The sequence below is a fragment of the Somniosus microcephalus genome, chromosome 10 (genome assembly GCF_052327205.1).
Source record: "Somniosus microcephalus isolate GS21.2 chromosome 10, FLI_Smic_1.0, whole genome shotgun sequence".
NCBI lineage: Eukaryota > Metazoa > Chordata > Chondrichthyes > Squaliformes > Somniosidae > Somniosus > Somniosus microcephalus.
Genome location: NC_140996.1, coordinates 187,048,471 through 187,066,301, shown reverse-complemented (window position 1 = coordinate 187,066,301; position 17,831 = coordinate 187,048,471). Strand labels below are relative to the sequence as shown.

Below are 17,831 nucleotides of genomic sequence, written 5' to 3'. Positions count from 1 at the left end.
ATTTGGATGATCAGCCATGATCTTATTGAACGGCGGAGCAGGCTCGAGGGGCCGAATGGCCTACTCCTGCTCCTATCTTCTATGTTTCTATGGGGGCTGCGTCAGAGGGCTGGAGAATTGCAAATGTTACTCCCCAGTTCAAAAAAGGGAAGAGGGATAAACATGGCAACTACAGGCCAGTCAGCCTAAAGTGGTGGTGAGGAAACTTTGAGACACAATAATCTGGGACAAAATTAATTGGCATTTGGATAAATATGGGCTAATAAATGAAAGTCAGCACGGATTGGTTAAAGGCAAATCGTGTTTGACTAACTTGATTGCGTTCTTTTGATGATGTATCCGAGAGGGTTGATGAGGGTAGTGCGGTTGATGGCATTTAATGAAGTACCATATAACAGACTTGTTAGCAAAATTAAAGTCCATGGGATTAAAGTGACAGTGGCAACATGGGTACAAAATTGGCTAATGGGTACAAAATTGGCTAAAAGGACAGAAAGCAGAGAGTAGTAGAGAATAGTTGTTTTTCAGACTGGAGGCAAGTATAGAGTGATGTTTCCAGGGGCCGGTATGAGGACCACTGCTCTTTTTGATGTATATTAATGGCCTGGACTTGGGTGTACTGGGCATAATTTCCAAAGTTTGCAGAGGATTCAAAACTCAGAAATGTAGTAAACAATGAGGAGGACAGTAATAGACTTCAGGAGGACACAGACTGGCAAAATTAGCAGACAAATGGCAGATAAAATTTAACGCAGAGAAGTGTGAAGTGATATATTTTGGTCGGACGCATCAGGAGAGACAATATTAACTAAATGGTACAATTTTAAAGCAGATGCAGAAACGGAGAACCTGGGGATGCATGTACACAAATCTTTGGAAGGTGCAATAAGGGCACAGCAGTTATCATGGGTGACTTTAATCTACATATAGATTGGGCTAACCAAATTAATAACAACACTGTGGAGGAGGAATTCCTGGAGTGTATACGGGATGGTTTCCTGGACCAATATGTCGAGGAACCAACTAGAGAGCAGGCCATCTTAGACTGGGTCTTATGTAAAGAGAAAGGATTAATTAGCAATCTTGTTGTGCGAGGCCCCTTGGGTCGGAGCGATCATAATATGATCGAATTTTTCATTAAGATGGAGAGTGAAATAGTTGACTCAGAGACTAGGGTCCTGAATTTAAATAAAGGAGACTACGATGGTATGAGGTGCGAGTTGGGTAGGATTGATTGGGTAATGTCACTCAAAGGGTTGATGGTGGATGGGCAATGGCAAACATTCAAAGATCGCATGGATGAACTACAGAATTTGTTCATCCCAGTTGGCATAAAAATTAAAAAAAAAGTGACTCAACCATGGCTAACAAGGGAAATTAGGGATAGCATAAGATCCAAGGAGAGGACATATAAATTGGCCAGAAAAAGCAGTAAACCTGAGGATTGGGAGCAGTTTAGGATCCAACAAAGGAGGACAAAGGGATTAATTAAGAGGGGGGGGAAATAGAGTACCAGTGTAAGCTTGCAGGGAACATAAAAACTGACTGTAAAAGCTTTTATAGATATGTGAAGAGAAAAAGATTGGTGAAGTCAAACGTAGCTCCCTTGCAGTCAGAATCAGGGGAATTTATAATGGGGAACAAAGGGCGGGCAGACCAATTAAATACATACTTTGGTTCTGTCTTCACAAAGGAGGACACAAATAACCTCCCAAAGATGTCGGGGAACATAGGGTCTAATGAAAGGGAGGAACTGATAGAAATCAGTATTTGTAGGGAAATGGTGTTAGGGAAATTGATGGGATTGAGGGCCGATAAATCCCCAGGGCCTGATAATCTACATCCTAGGGTACTTAAGGAAGTGGCCCTAGAAATAGTAGATGCATTGCTGGTCATCTTCCAAAATTCGAGTGACTCTGGAACAGTACCCATGGATTGGCGGGTAGCTAATGTTACCCCACTGTTCAAAAAGGCTGGTAGAGTGAAAACCGGGAATTACAGACTGGCAAGCCTGACATCGGTAGTGGGGAAAATGCTAGAGTCCATTATAAAGGATGTAATAGCAGAGCACTTGGAAAAAAGTGACCGGATAAAGTCAACATGGATTTACAAAAGGTAAATCGTGCTTGACTAATCTACTGGAATTTTTTGAGGATGTAACTGGTAGAATAGATAAGGGAGAACCAGTGGATGTGGTGTATTTGGATTTTCAAAAGGGTTTCGATAAGGTCCCGCATAAGAGATTAGCGTGTAAAATTAAGGCACATGGGATTGGGGGCAAGGTATTGACTTGGATAGAGAACTGGTTGGCAGACAGAAAGCAAAGAGTTGGAATAAACAGGTCTTTTTCCGAGTGGCAGGCAGTGACTAGTGGGGTACCGCAGGCATCGGTCCTTGGACCCCAGCTATTCACAATATATATTAAATGATCTGGACGAGGGAACTAGATGTAATATCTCCAAGTTTGCAGCCGACACAAAGCGGGGTGGGCGTGTGTGCTGTGAGGAGGATGCTGAGAAACTCCAGTATGATTTGTACAGGTTGGGTGATTGGGCAGAAGCATGGCAGATGCAATATAACATGGATAAATGCGAGGTTATCCACTTTGGTGTCAAAAACAGGAAGGCAGATTATTATCTGAATGGCAATAGATTGGGAGAAGGGGAAGTGCAGAGAGACCTGGGCGTCCTTGTGCACCAGTCGCTGAAAGCAAGCATGCAGGTGCAGCAGGCGGTTAAGAAGGCAAATGGCATGTTGGCCTTTGTAGCGAGAGGGTTTGAGTACAGGAACAAGGATGTTTTGCTGCAGTTGTACAGGGCCTTGGTGAGACCACACCTTGAGTATTGTACGCAGTTTTGGTCGCCTTACCTGAGGAAGGATGTTCTTGTCATGGAAGGAGTGCAGCGAAGGTTCACCAGGCTGATACCTGGGATGGCAGGAATGACGTATGAGGAGAGATTGTGTCGATTGGGCTTGTACTCGCTGGAGTTTAGAAGAATGAGAGGGGATCTCATCAAAACTTATAAAATTCTAACAGGACTAGACAGACTAGACGCAGGAAGGATGTTTCCTATGGCGGGGGAGTCCAGAACCAGGGGTCACAGTGTAAGGATAAGGGGTAAGCCATTTCGGACAGAGATGAGGAGGAATTTCTTCACCCAGAGAGTGGTCAAAATGTGGAACTCTCTGCCAAAGAAGGCAGTGGAGGTCCATTCATTAAATATATTCAAGAAGGAGTTGGATATATTTCTTAAGGCTAAAGGGATCAAGGGATATGGAGAGAAGGCAGGAACAGGGTACTGAATTTGGATGATCAGCCATGATCTTATTGAACGGCAGAGCAGGCTCGAGGGGCCGAATGGCCTACTCCTGCTCCTATGTTTCTATGTGGCAGCACAAGTTGAGAAGGCTGTTAAAAAAAGCATACGGGATCCTTGGCTTTATTAATAGAGGAATAGAGTACAAAAGCAAGGAAGTTATGCTAAACCTTTATAAAACACTGGTTAGGCTTCAGCTGAAGTATTGTATTCAATTCTGGGCACCACACTTTAGGAAGGATGTCAAGGCCTTGGAGAGGGTGCAGAAAATATTTAATAGAATAGTACTAGAGATGAGGAATTTCAGTTACATGGAGAGACTGGAGAAGCTGGGCTTGTTTTCCTTAGAGCAGAGAAGGTTAAGAGGAGATTTGATAGGTGTTCAAAATCATGAAGGATTTGATAGAGTAAATAAATTCAACATAATTTCACTACTTTTGAATTCTGTATCCGTAGAAAGAAATCCCAGTACTTGATTAGCATTTTTAATTGCTTTGCTGACCTGCGATGCTGCTTTCAAATGATCTGTTCACCTGTATCCTTAAATCATTTTGTTCTTCTACCCCATTCGGTTTATTTTCTAATGTGTAGGTGATGTTTCACCTCACATTCATCTATGTTGAAGTTCATTTGCCACTTAACTGCCCAGTCCATAAGTTTTCTAATGTCTTCCTGTATTATGTTGCGTTCTTCCTCAGTATTAGCTATACCCCTCAGTTTGGTATCCTCTGAAAATTGATAGTTACTTGTTCCTAAATCAAAATCATTAAATGTAAATGACCAATAACAGTGGTCTCAGCCTGTTCCTTATGGAACACTGCTTTCTACTTCCTCCAATCTGAACAACTACCCTTTAGCCTTACTCTCTGCTTTCTATTTTTATAGCCAATCAGGTTAGTTAAGCATTACTTAGCCTTTCGGAATCTAACTATTTTTCATTAGATTTTCCTTATTCAGTCTGGGCACCGCACCCTAGGAACTGTATATTGGCCATTTTTGGAATGTGCAGTGCAGATTCACCATAATGATGCAGGGGCTAAAAGGGTTAAAGTACAAGTTGCATAGATCAGGCTTGTATTCCCACAAGTATAGAAAGATTAAGTGGTGATCTAATTGAGGTGCTTAAAATTATTAAGGTGATTGCCTGGAAGCACTTCGTTACACAAAGGGTTGTGGAAATCTGGAACTCTCTCCTCCAAAAAGCTGCTGAGGTGAAGTCAATTGAAAATTTCAAAACCGAGATTGATAGATTTGTGTTAGGCAGGGGTATTGAGGGATATGGAACAAAGGCAGGTAGATAAGATACAGATCAGCCACGATCTAAGTGAATGGCGGAACAGGATTGAGGGGCCGATTAGCCTACTCCTTTTCCTATGTTGCTAAATGCGTTCAGAGAATGTAACCTTTGAAATCACACTGCTGCCAAGCCACTTAAACAATTATTTTTCATTCTAAGTGGCCTTGGCATTAAAACTGGCTTAATTGCATGAAAATGGCAATCATGCTTGATTTTAATGGTGGGTGGAGCTAGGATAATGACATTCACACTGTTTTGGCGAGGAAATGGCAGAAAGGTGCAGAGGATCCAAGCTAATTATCACTACTGCAGTAATTTCCTGGAATTTCAGCAACATTAATTTTTGTGAAGTTGTGTTCTCAATAAGTTTGTAAAGCTATTAATGACACACTGGGCCGGAATTTGATAAACTTGCGCCATAGACACGCTAGTGTTATGGCGCAAGTTTATCAAATTCTGGCCCCAGTGTGTCATTAACAGCTTTTAAAATTTATTGAGAACACAACTTCACAATTTTCACCAGATAAAAAATTGCAGTTCTGAAGACAATTAACTGGAAGATAAATACAGCAAGTTTGCATGAACCTTCATTCTGATTTTAAATTAAGTATTGCAAATTATGTGCAGTGTAATAAAAAACTAGGTGAGAATTTATTTTCCCTTGTATAGAAGACACATAGAAAGACAGACAAAGAAACCAAACCAATCAGTGCTGTTATTTCCTTCTCCCTGAGCTCAAGAAATATATTTCTTATTCTCTATACAGGAAACTCTTTGGTATCCGGCACCGACAGGACCGCCATGTTGTCAGTTGATCAAAAATTCCGGATGACGGAGAGGGTTATCTACCGAGGCTATTTTTAACAAAGAAAAATAAAAAATTCAAGCAATGTGCAGTATACAGTAATTGGGTACTCACCTACAGAATGTTGTGTTAAATGGATGGTGGAAAATGCTTGATTAAGTACAGTACTGGCAGTTGAGGGTAATGCAATGCAATGACTACCAGCAGCGTGGGAGACACACAGTACCCCTGTAAAATGGCGGATCAGAAGAGACTACCGGCAGCGCGGGAGAGTCAGACTCCTGTTACAGGGGGTACTCTTTTATTTCATTTATTTCCTGTTACAGGGGGTATTGAGGTGTTCCGACTTCCGACAGCGCCAAGAAGCCGAGTAGTGGCAGTTTGGAGAACTACCCCCACTGACTAACTTGGCCACCGTGGGAGACTCGGAAACATTGCCGGTTATTGAGGTGTTGTTTTCGGAGTGAGAATTATGCCTGTTAAGTGAATTCCGGATATTTAGGTGCCGTTTAAACTAGAGTTTCCTGTACTAATTTCATGCTTAGAAAATCAATTACAAGATGTTGATATTGATAATACTTTGGTTTTTTTTTTAATGTACACAAGCACACAAAAATTAGTTATCATGTTGGTTACTCACCTTATGGGCTGGTACAAGGTTGACAAGAACAGTATCCAAAAGCTCCTGAGAAACCGTGTCCCCTTCACAAACAATGGAACTCATCAGATCCACCATGTGCATGTGAACCTTTTGGTTATGGCCATTACTACAGTGTATTGAAAAAGACAAAATGCATCAGATTTAAAAAGGAATAAAGAACTTGTTTTTACAGGCAATGAAGTACTTTTGAAGTGTAGCCACTGTTGTAGTGCAGGGAAATGCGGCAGCCAATTTGCACACAGTAAGGTCTCAAAAACAGCAATAAAGATAATGACTAGATAATCAGTTGTTTTTCTTTAAGTGATGTGCGTTGATGGATAAATATTGGTCATGGCATCACGAGAACTCCCCTGCTCCTCTTCGAATAGTGCTATGGGATCTTAAACATGCAATTGAAGACAGTAGACAGTGCCTTGGTTAACGTCTGATCCATCGACACCAGTGCAGCATTCCCTTAGTACTACACTGGACAGTCAACCTAGATTGTGTGTTCAAGTCTCTAGTATGGCTTGAAAACACAACTTTCTGACTGAGATGGCAGAGTGCTCCCACTGAGATAAAATTTGTTGTGCTCAACCAACTTAAATCAGGCTTAAGAAAATAATTGGCTTCTTACAAATGGAAAGTTTACGTTAAGGTTCAGTATGAGTTCATTTATAAAATTGTAGGTTCAGAAGCTTAAAATGAAAATAATACAAAAGAAAAAAAATCTGGTTCCCAACAATAGTCACAACAGGAAGCTATTTAGATCATACCACTGCTGGTGTTGGGAGGTCCCCTTTCATTTTAAGCGAGATAAAACCAAAAAGGAAACTCTTAGATCCTGTAGACAGCTGTGTGTGATGCTGCGCTCTGTACAAAGGATAACTTTACATCACCACTTTCAAAAAAAATTACATTAAAAAATGTATTCAACGAGACAGAATACACTATCAACTCAATGTAAAAGACGAGAGATATTAGCAGCAAGTGATTTAAAAAAAAAAAATTTTTAACACATTTTGGGCAACTAAACTGAAACCAGCAGCACTAAGTATATTAAAATCTGTTAGCTGCATTAATACGTTGCTTCTGTTATATACATTTCAGTACATGATCAAGTAGCATCACTTGCAGTTTCCACTGAATGATTCGAGTGCAGACTGCACTCATTGAATTTTACTCCAAAAAAGACATTGCCAGCAATGCAAATTTGACAAAAATTGACTTAACTGACCCACTTCCCACTAATTTTTTTTGTTATATTCCTAACATCTATAATGGATTTCTAGGATAGTATCAATCTGAAATCTAAGTACTCTAGTCCTTTTCAGGTACAATTCGGCTTTTAGGTTATTGAGAGCAAGTACTTCAAATGAAAATGCGAGAGGATAAGTGCTGTACAAAGAAATACGAACAAAGGTTGACAGAAAACGTCTTTCAAATCAGCTTGCTTATTCTCAAAAATCAACATCAAGCTTACAAATCAATGATTTCAAACACCAAATACTTCAAGTATTCAAAGTAGCTACTGAGAAGCCCAGCTCTTTACCGGTTCACAACAGATTGAAGCTACCTTGATGCAGTATCAATTAGCTATCAAATCCCAAGACAGAACTTGTCCACAGGTAAACTTCTAAAAATACTGAATAATCAGCCTTACCCCACCCGGAAATTGGATATGTCCAGAACACTGTCAGTCAAGTGGCGGCAGCCAAAAGGCCACAGGATATCAATTCTTTTCCTACTGAATGATGGTGTTAGCAGCAGTGGTTTTGCCGGAGAGAGGGTGTTGGTCATCCCAGGACATTTGGTGCAACTCAGCACATTCTGATCTTGAAATTACATTCTGCGATCAAGTAAACCACATTCTGAAAACCAGTCCTATCATTTTTGGCACTACTTAAATCAACTAAATGGTTTAATTTTCAAGAATTTGTTGCTCCTTTTCCTCGAGTGCAAACTGTTCTTCTGATCTTCATTCCAGTGAACTGACTGAGGTTTATGCTGGCTGGCATGGAAAGCTTCATACCACCTTCTTCTTACCCTTCTGTTCAATCTGGCTCAATCGCACCAACCAATCTGCGGTCACACATGGGGTTTCCTTCTGCTCAGTTGCCACGTCTATTTTTCTGTGAATTTTCCTTTCCACTCCTCTTAAGTCCTGATGGTGCACTGGTCCAATCTAATCATATTGATCCTCAAAAGAACTTTCCTTCATTCTGTTCTACTGTTGTGAAGAGGATTCTCATGCTCTGGACTTGAGTAAGACCCCTGGCTTTTCTGGTAATCGTCCCCTTATTCTTTAGATTATGCCTTCAAATTTACCTTTCTCGATGCTGCCACTTCGATCTCTTTACTTCCTTTCATTTTCCTTGGAAATTTATGTTCAATGCTTCCACTACAGCTCAGATTGGTTAAAGTAGTGGAGCAAGAGACCAGAAAGGTCCTAGATTTATTTCTTGATCTGTGCTGAGTTAGCCAAATTCAGCTGTGTTGTCAACAAGGATGCTAAACTTGCTTTGATGCCTCTGGGTTATTGGGCGGTGAGTGAAGAGAGAAGGAACTGAAAACTGTGCTTTCATGAATCATGCAAGTCTAATCTTGCCTTTAATGACTTCACATTTATTCACTCTTCATCTACCAACATTTTTAGCCAAATTTTCTTCAGACCTCAAATGGAACTGTAAAATTTCCTCTATTGCTGAAGCAGAGTCCAAGCACTTCAATTTCCTATTTCATGCTGAGCACTTCTTCAGCATTTAATGGTAATCTCTCTAACAGAAGAATTCCAAACATTTTCAACTGCTCATTTCTAAAAGAAAAAATGCTCTTCCAACATTTCTCACACACACTCCTGGACAGGACCCACAAAAAAAAAGGCTAATTAATCTCTCACCTCTAACTTCTCCTTGTTGCACTCATTATCGTCTCTATATCATCCCTTACAATAGCCAGTGCCTCTATGTACTTGCTCTTCATTCACCAAAGATGCAAACACACCAGCCAATAGGTTTTTCTGCGTGTCTACAGTGACTCATCGCACTGAGTAGGTGCAAAAGATTTTGAAGAGGAAAGAGCCAGCTTTCATGGTTCAGGGGTATAGGGCAACAAAAATAGTGAAGTAATAAAGTGAACAGAAGTTGAAATCAAAGCATGTATGAATATGCATGAAGCATGCAAAACAAAACTGGACACCTAGAAGCATTATTGACTATGGAGGCATACGATATATCCAACTACAGAAGACAAATGGCTAGGTGCAAACAAGAACTTAACCAGTTGAAACATCAGGAGAGATAGAGTGCGCAAAAGCTGCGTGAATGCAAGGATGTTCTAGGGGGTTGTATTAAGAAAGAATTCTAATGCATAGAGTTAAGGAATATGGAGAGGAAAAAGAACAATTTTTGGTGTGTGTTACAAGTCATCACAGTGGAGAGAAGAGAGATTTGTAGACAGGTCAGAGAGATAGCAAGAACAGGGCAATCATATTGGGTGACTGGAATAAAGATAATGCAGGTGGTCAAAGCAGGCAACACTTGTTAAAATGCATCCAGGACTCTTTTAGATCACTATGTTTCTAGTCCAACAAGGAAACCAGCATTGCTCGATTTAGCTCTTGGAAATGAAGTGAGATAAATAATCAATGAGAGTAGGAAACAGGGACAACACAGTTAGGTTCCTTACAGTCAAAGATAAGGGTGTCAGACTGCGAAAAGTCAAAGTTCAGGGAGATCAGAGGAACCTGGCCCAAGTTTGGTAGAAAAGCTAGCTGGAGGATGATGAATCAGCAATAGGGAATTTTGAAATAGGGGATGGATTTTTAAAAAAAATATACTCCTATAAAAAAATTTTTAAAAGGGTGCATCAAACCATAGAGCTTGATGAATAAATAAACTAAAACTCAACTGAAACTTAAGGAAGGCGCATGATAGATTGATGTCAGCCCCAGTTTTATCAGGTGTCGTGGTAATTTACTGGTGCGAGCATAAATCTTTTTATGGAATTCAATTTCCACAGTGGGGGTTGAACTCATGACATCAGAGTTACAAGTCCAGTAACTTAACTACTAGGCGACTGTAATCCAGGGCGAATTTTCTAATTAATACTCGGGAATGCGGGCATCACTGGCTTTTATTGCCCATCCTTAGATGCCCAGAGAAGGCATGGTGGGTCACCTTCTTCAACCACTATAGCAGTTTGACACAAATGAATGTCTTGCTAGGCCACTTCAGGGGGCAGTTAAGCCTAAACCACACTGGTGTGGGACTGAAGTCACAAATAAAGACGGCAGGTTTCCTTTCCTAAAAGGGGTATTGGTGAACCAGTTGGGTTTTTACAACAAGAATGGGACAACTTCATGGTCACTTTTGCTTATATATCAGTTTTCTAAAAATATTCAGATTTTTCTTTAAACTGAATTCAATGGTGGGGTTTGAACACTGGATTATTAGTCCAGGCCTCTGGATTACAGTTCCAGTAACATATGAGCTACACTACCATACCCATGTATTATATTCAATAATAGCACGCCCATCACTACTCCAACCGACATGATCTCATTCAGCACAGATGGGAGAATTGAACACAAGACCTTATAGTCTGATAGATTAGCTATGCAGTGTGCAAGCCGACTGAACCACTGGGGGATCCGTCAAAAAGTAGTGGTCAGTAATTTGTGCATCCTCCATTTTTGCACATTAATTCTCAACATGCAGCTACTTGTGAATAGGTGAAGGTTTTTAAATAAACAAACTAGTGCAGAGATGCAGGCAAGAACAAAACCCGTGAAAACTTACTGGCGTCACTCAAGACAAGCCACAGTTAGATTAATGGACTATATGCTTACCAGTGACTTCTTTAAAAAAAAATCTGGTTATGCAGGTACTTAAAATTTTGTAACATGCAATTTAAATTTCCCACTTTTGTGACCGAATTCACCTCTTAATCTTACATTTCCCCAGCAGATGCGACATTGCATTGTTGGAAGACTATCTACTTCGATGGTGCCATTCAGAGGCTGGCCAGTAGGAGGTGCACAGACTTGACATAACTTGCTTTTATTTGCCATCTTTACTCCAGCAACTTCCCAACAGCAAAAAGGTAACAAACTCACCAAATGGCAACACAAGATCAACAGCATAATGCCAGTGTGCACCAAAGTGCTATATTATCTCACATTCTATTATCTAATCACATCCAACTAAACTGCATGCTTATGCTGGTTTCCAAATGAAGAATTACATCGCCTAGTTATATGACAAACCACCGCCCCCAGATATTCTCCTAGATCTGCATTTCAGGTCAAACAGCCTGGTCCCCTATACTTATAAATTCGTATATTAGGGTTGGTCAGATAATACTTCAGTTTCACCGATAAATACAAATATAATAAATTTGGGTATTAATTTTTCTGTTCCCCTCTGTCAAAAAAAGCCACACACATCCTTCCACCCATTTTGCAGGTCTTGATCAAGTCACGATCATTTCGATTAAGTCATCAAGTCATACTACTGCTTTGCAACAATACTTGGAAATCTACACACGCAATTGCAAGGAGGTAAAACAGATCAGGTCAGCCAGAAGACATACATATACACATAAAATTCTTTGAAAGAGAAACTTGAAGTTGCGCGGGAGGGGGTGAAGATACATCAATTAAATAAAGGAGTAGATAAAGTATTAAAAATTGGTTTACAGTTTAACTCATTACATTTCATGCACGTTTTACTTGCAAGCACAAACTTACTTTATTACTTGGAAAAGTGTTCTATATAATTGAGTGAAGATATCATTACTATCCTCCAGTTCAAAACAGATGTTATACGACTTAACCCAGGCAATGTTCTATAATGAAACAAAGAAAGTCTTGATCATTCTTCGAATGGCTGAAATAGTTGAATTTAAGATGGCTGCAGGACTACGGATATTTTATAAAAACAATGTCAGTATCATGCACTCTCGGATCAGACATCATACAGCAAGATGCAGAGTTAAACTAGATCAACTCTGCTCCTGGATTAGCCCTGACCGCCCCCCCCCCCAAAAAAAAAAACCTATACTACATAGTTACCAGTTCCCATGCATTAAAAAAACCAGAATGTTCCAGGTTTGACAAGGCAAGTTCCCAGATATGATCATGTCGTCAAAAAGGGCATTTCTCCTCAGTGAGAAAGGAACAGTAGCAAGTCACTCGGGAGATATTTGAGCACCATCAAGACTTGAATCATGAGCAACATGTCAAAGATCACAGCAGATCATCTAGCATCGATAGGGGAATGCTGCAGAGAGGGATTAAGAAAAGGGTTGGAGGCGAAAGAACAGGGGCAATTCCCACACTAAGCATGAAGATTATTTCCCCAATCTCACATTTCAAATATGAAAAAGAAAACAATGTTGGAAAAACACAACAGGTTCATGTGCTACTGAAGTTTTAGGAGGGGATTCAGAGGTCTCAGAAACATTTAACCCATCATTCTTTCAAATGCTAACTGACCTGTAATGTTGCAGCATTTTCTGATTGTGTGCGCGCGCACTGGTGTTTTATGTTTTTTTTTTATAAATAGAAATTCAAAAGATTGCAGGTCCAAGAGCTGGAGAATGTAACACTAAAAAGGTAGCAGGACCCATTTTTTAAAAAACCTGGAATTCTGCTGAAGTGATAGTAGCAACAATGGGAGCATTTTCAACAAAACCTCACCAAATCCTCCAGCAATAGGCCAGAAGCATTACACCATTATGAGATTCAAAATACCCAAATAATAAGTCCACCAAAAAAGCAGAAGACTATCCCTGGACTGCTGATGCTGTGGCCCCAATGTACAGGCACAGAACAAGAAGTATATTATTCCTAATACTGCTACCCTTAGGCTAGGGAAGGGAGTGTTTCCAATCCTGATCACCACCAGTGGCCCGCCTTATCCAGCAACGGTCAAGATTGGTTATCATGCCCTTCCCACTGATGAATAGACTTCCAAAGCTGGTTATCGAGGCTCACACAGAAGACGGCCTTTTGGTACATTACCCAAGGGGACTGCATTCACCAAAGAGTCAGCACCTTCAGAGGAAAGTGGGGGAGGTGGGAGGGCAGGACTGGAAAGCTAGTTAAAAATCAAGTTGAGTTTTGTCAGTTTAATAATTTTTTTTTTTTTTTTTTTAATTTCTTAACATGGGTTTTATTTTATCTGAAGTAAAAATCATATTGATTGCTGGTCAAGAATTGCTTACCTTTCTCCAGCCACATTTAAAGCTGCATTGGCAGTGTCAGAGACATTTTAAATGGGGAGAAATTTGATAACAATCAGTACAGAACAAGCCCTACCAGAAAAGATGCAATACTGGACTTGCAAGTCAGCAATTTGAAGGAGAAAGATTAGGGTTGAGTAATTTTAACAGATATAGCTTTAATGATAAAAGAATATAAAATCAAACAAAGTTGATTGATCCTTCTCTACATTGCTTTACTCAAATCAAAGCGGTTGTCTCCTGCATAAAAGGGGAAGCAAAAAAAAGTTAATGGATAGAGCAGTGGAGCAACAGGAGGAACAGGTGTAGCTAGGCACAGCAGAGTTTAGCAACATGCTAAAGAGGAAAAAGGGGTTGAGTCTAAGGTTATAGTCCCATGGGTGAATCATCAAATTAGACTGAAAAATAACAAGTCAAAGAAGCATACAACAAAGCTAAAAGCTACCAACCCAAAAGAGAATTGAGAAATATCATAGTCTGCAAATAAAAACAAAAAAGGCAAGAAGCGCGAAAAGAGATGATGAAAAAAAAACTTGCCTCCAATATAAAGGGAAAAAGCAAGTAACTATCAACACGTTAGGAAAAAAGAGAATTAGAGGAGTTGGAGCCAATCAAAAATAAGCATGCGGAGATCATCGTGGTAGATAAATAAATAGAAAAGCTGCTCAATAAATATTTTGTTGCAGTATTTACAGAGAGGCAAGAAAGTCTTGCTATGGACAAGGAAGTAGATGGGTACCCAAAAGATGTAAGGAATCTTTTACGGTGCTGAGCCCAATGAAAATTTAAGTCAACATACATTTGTGAAGGTAGGGTCAAGTTTTGACTAAATTGATTGAATTTTTGGAAGAGTAATGCATAAGCCCTTAAATTTGGTGGTGGGGGCAGGGCAAGAAAGAGTAAGAGTGGGCAGGCAAAAAGAGCCATTGAAAGGCAGCAAATGGTATTTTGAGGCTTATATCTAGAGGGACGGAATACAAAAGCTAAGAGGTTATCATGACTCTTATAAAACGATTGTTAGGTCGCTTCTGGAATAGTGCCCAGTTTTGGGCTCCTCCCTACAAAATGAAAAATAGAATAGCCCTGGAGAAAGTGTACTGCAGATTACCAGGTGACATCATGGATCTGTTTTACAAGGAAAGGCTGGAGCAACTGTATTCTCTCAAACCCAGCCTATATTTTGTGCAAACCCAGTGATTATTTGGTGGTTGGAATTAGCCATCATGTAGTTCGATAAATGATCAGTATTAGGAACTGTTGAATCCTTAAAGCATATTGTATCACTCACCTCAAGTAAGTAGAAATATCTGTTAAACTGTGCGCTTTTTGTGTCTTCTAATCCCTTAAGCTGTCTGGTTATGAACATGAAAATATCCTGAACAGAATAAAATTGAAGGTTTACAGTATTTTATATGCTTCAACAGAATTGAGAAACAAAGACTTCAGGTTCAGGCATGCAAGACAGTATTCCAATAATTTAGAAACAAAATGGCTATGTAGAAAAACAAACTTAATACTGTATTTCAAAAAAGAAAATTAAAAATTCCAAAGAGATTAAAAGCTACCTTAAGTTTATCTGGTGATGTATAGGGTGCCTCTGGGGCATAGATTCTAAAAATATCAGCCAGGCAGCAGGCAACCAGCAGTCGCACATCCTTGTCAGGATGTTTAAGGAAAAAATCAGAAGCAAGATGCAATGCCAGATTGAGATACAACTCCTTCTCATCCTCTGAATCTTGGTCCATGTCCATGAAGGTTTTTACCACCATCTGAAAAGAAAAAATGCTTACTCAAAGTCCAGTTTCAACACTTTAGTGAACACAATACAAGTGCAGCAATACAAGTGTAAAATCATGATCTGTATTTCAAGGCAAATGTTTGAATTAATTTTCTCCTTTGCGAGTTAATGCATGGCCTCCTTTTATATTGCCAAAATATAATTCATTAAAGTTAGTCATGCCTGCAACACATAACTAGCTAGTTAGCAAAGCAAAGAGAATTGTGGCCCATAGCAGCTTCCAGACTCTTGTGCGTTATAGCAAAATTGTTTGCTCTACCAGGCATCTCCAAGTCAAAAGTGGGAACTCGGTATGTGAGCAGAGAGGGGAGCCACAGGTTGAAATCCACACTCAGAAATTCTGACACTGACTGTTGGGGTTCCAATAGACATTTCTATTTTCCAATCTGCACAGAAATTCTTAGGCACTGTACTAAAATCAGTATTACAGGTATTTAAAAATATTCAGCTTACAGTTATCTCCCTCGGAGTGAACAAAGTGACAGCTAACATTCTTATTCTTTGCCTGCATAAATAGATATCTTCCAGGAAAAAAAAATTAAATGGCCAAGCAACAGTTCAAAAAAATGCAAGTTTTAGAATGTTCAGCCCATGATGGGTTTGTATTTTCTGTCTTTACATTTGTCCACCCATTTCCACCTTTATAATCTAGCTCCACGGACACAGCTGAGCAAACAAGTTTAAAGTCTTGAGGCACATGGCAGAAGTGGGTGAAAAAAACTAGCAGCCTCCAATATCAAAAGCAACGATCCAAGTTTAATTTTTAATTACCCCACTGAAATAGCTTTCACCAGTGATCTCTTCTATGGAAGCATAATTAGCTGTATTTGTTGAATAATGTAAACGAATAGTCAAGCACACTCTCTCCACATGATGTAATCAATGATGGAAGCCAAATGGTACAAGGGCTGCTGACCTGGTGTCATTGGGGTTGGTTGATCCCAATGTTTGCTTAGGTATCTGGATGCTGCTCTGTCGCAAAATGACAGCACTTGAACCAGACTATGAAGTGGCCCTCAAAGACCTTCGACTGGGTTAACAGTCTGTATATGCTGGCTTTTTTAAAAAAAAATAGAATACATTGATGGAAGAGTCCCAAGAGAGCACGAATGGTTTTTGTACTTCAAGGAATCTTTTAAAATGCCATCTGATAAGCAACTTAGCCACTGCTTTGAATGAGAAGCGTTTAGTCTCAATGTTTGAGGACCTCAAGACCTTACTTTAAGCTCATTGTGTCCAAGGTACAAACACTAACCTGGCTTCAGACTATGCCCTAAATTAAAGCATCACAGGCTATGTTGAAATTGGTAATCCAGAATGCTTTTCAAATCAAATAGGCCAAATTGCTTGTATATAAGCAAATTGTGGAGTCTATAATGAAACACTGGTGTGGGAATTCTATTACAGGAACCAACCGAAACATTTTTCTCTACACTATCTAACCCAAACCTCTCTGCCTCCACAATCTGTTGAATCAGGAAACAATTCAGTTCCTTTTTGAATTACAGCACAGAGCTAGCACTAGGTGGCAGTCTATCCTACAGGTCCACAGCCAAGTGTAAAGTAAGAAGTCACACAACACCAGGTTATAGTCCAACAGTTTTATTTGAAATCACAAGCTTTCGGAGCGCTGCTCCTTCGTCAGGTGAAGTGGAGAGATGCATAAAGACACAGCTTATATAGTCAGAGAATAATGCCAGATGATTACTCGCCATCTGGCATTATTCTCTGACTATATAAGCTGTGTCTTTATGCATCTCTCCACTTCACCTGACGAAGGAGCAGCGCTCCGAAAGCTTGTGATTTCAAATAAAACTGTTGGACTATAACCTGGTGTTGTGTGACTTCTTACATTTGTCCACCCCAGTCCAACACCAGCATCTCCACACCAAGTGTAAAGTAGTTATTTCTCAAGTTCAACTTGCTAATTCTTTAGCATACAATCACATCCTCTGTTTCTCCTATCCTGTTTTGAACAAAATACCTCACTACATGTACACTATTGGTTTCCCTTATTAACTTTCTCTCACTACCAACCTTTCCCAGCCCTAACCCCTAAAACAGCTTTTCTTTCAATGACGAAGAATTTAGCTTCTTTAGCCTGGAATTATTTTTGTTGATCTTCCCCTGTACCCTTTCCATTACAGTATCATTCAGAAATATGACCACAGCTGTACATCATACACCCTATACCACCACAAATAGTGCATTAGCACCAATTCTTTCCGTGCACTTGCATATCTCAACACATGTAGTTGACAGATGTAAAAATAAAACTTTATTCAGCTGACTACAACAGTATTAGAATGGATTTATTGTTATTCTGTCTCCTTTTTCATGAAGTATTGTGGTCGATGAAAACCAATTCCTAATTTGCACCAATTTACTTATTTCAATATACAATTTCCATGTACTTAAAAAAGATTTTGAAATTGAGAAACTGTTAGAATAAGGTATGGCTTACATGTGCTAGAAAAGATAAAAACTGAAATAAATTCAGTTCTGGTGCCATGAAAGAATAGGAGAACTTCCCTTCATCTCCAGATCTAAAATTATGAATATTAATCACCTGAATACAGACTACCCTTTACGGACTTGAATGAGGTACATATTTCCACTTTTGCTCAAAGCTTAAATATACCACCAGAACAGCTTACAATGGGGTGCTTGTCTTAAAATACATCTGCTATAGGCCATGAAGATGTTTGTTCAGCATAAAATAAAACAAT

General features: G+C 39.6%; 1 protein-coding gene across 4 annotated transcripts in view; it reads right to left on the bottom strand.

The window, feature by feature from the left end:
* LOC147111934 (sister chromatid cohesion protein PDS5 homolog B-like) overlaps positions 1–17,831 on the bottom strand; it is a 249,945-nt gene that overhangs the window by 174,217 nt on the left and 57,897 nt on the right. For all 4 annotated transcript variants that reach the window (XM_085999339.1, XM_085999336.1, XM_085999338.1 and 1 more), the window contains exons 3-6: positions 14,870–15,073; positions 14,593–14,679; positions 11,809–11,906; positions 6,060–6,186 (exon numbers count right to left, since the gene is read on the bottom strand). In XM_085999339.1, the coding sequence (XP_085855465.1) occupies positions 6,060–6,186; positions 11,809–11,906; positions 14,593–14,679; positions 14,870–15,073 (516 nt within the window). The remainder of the gene's footprint in view (positions 1–6,059; positions 6,187–11,808; positions 11,907–14,592; positions 14,680–14,869; positions 15,074–17,831) is intronic.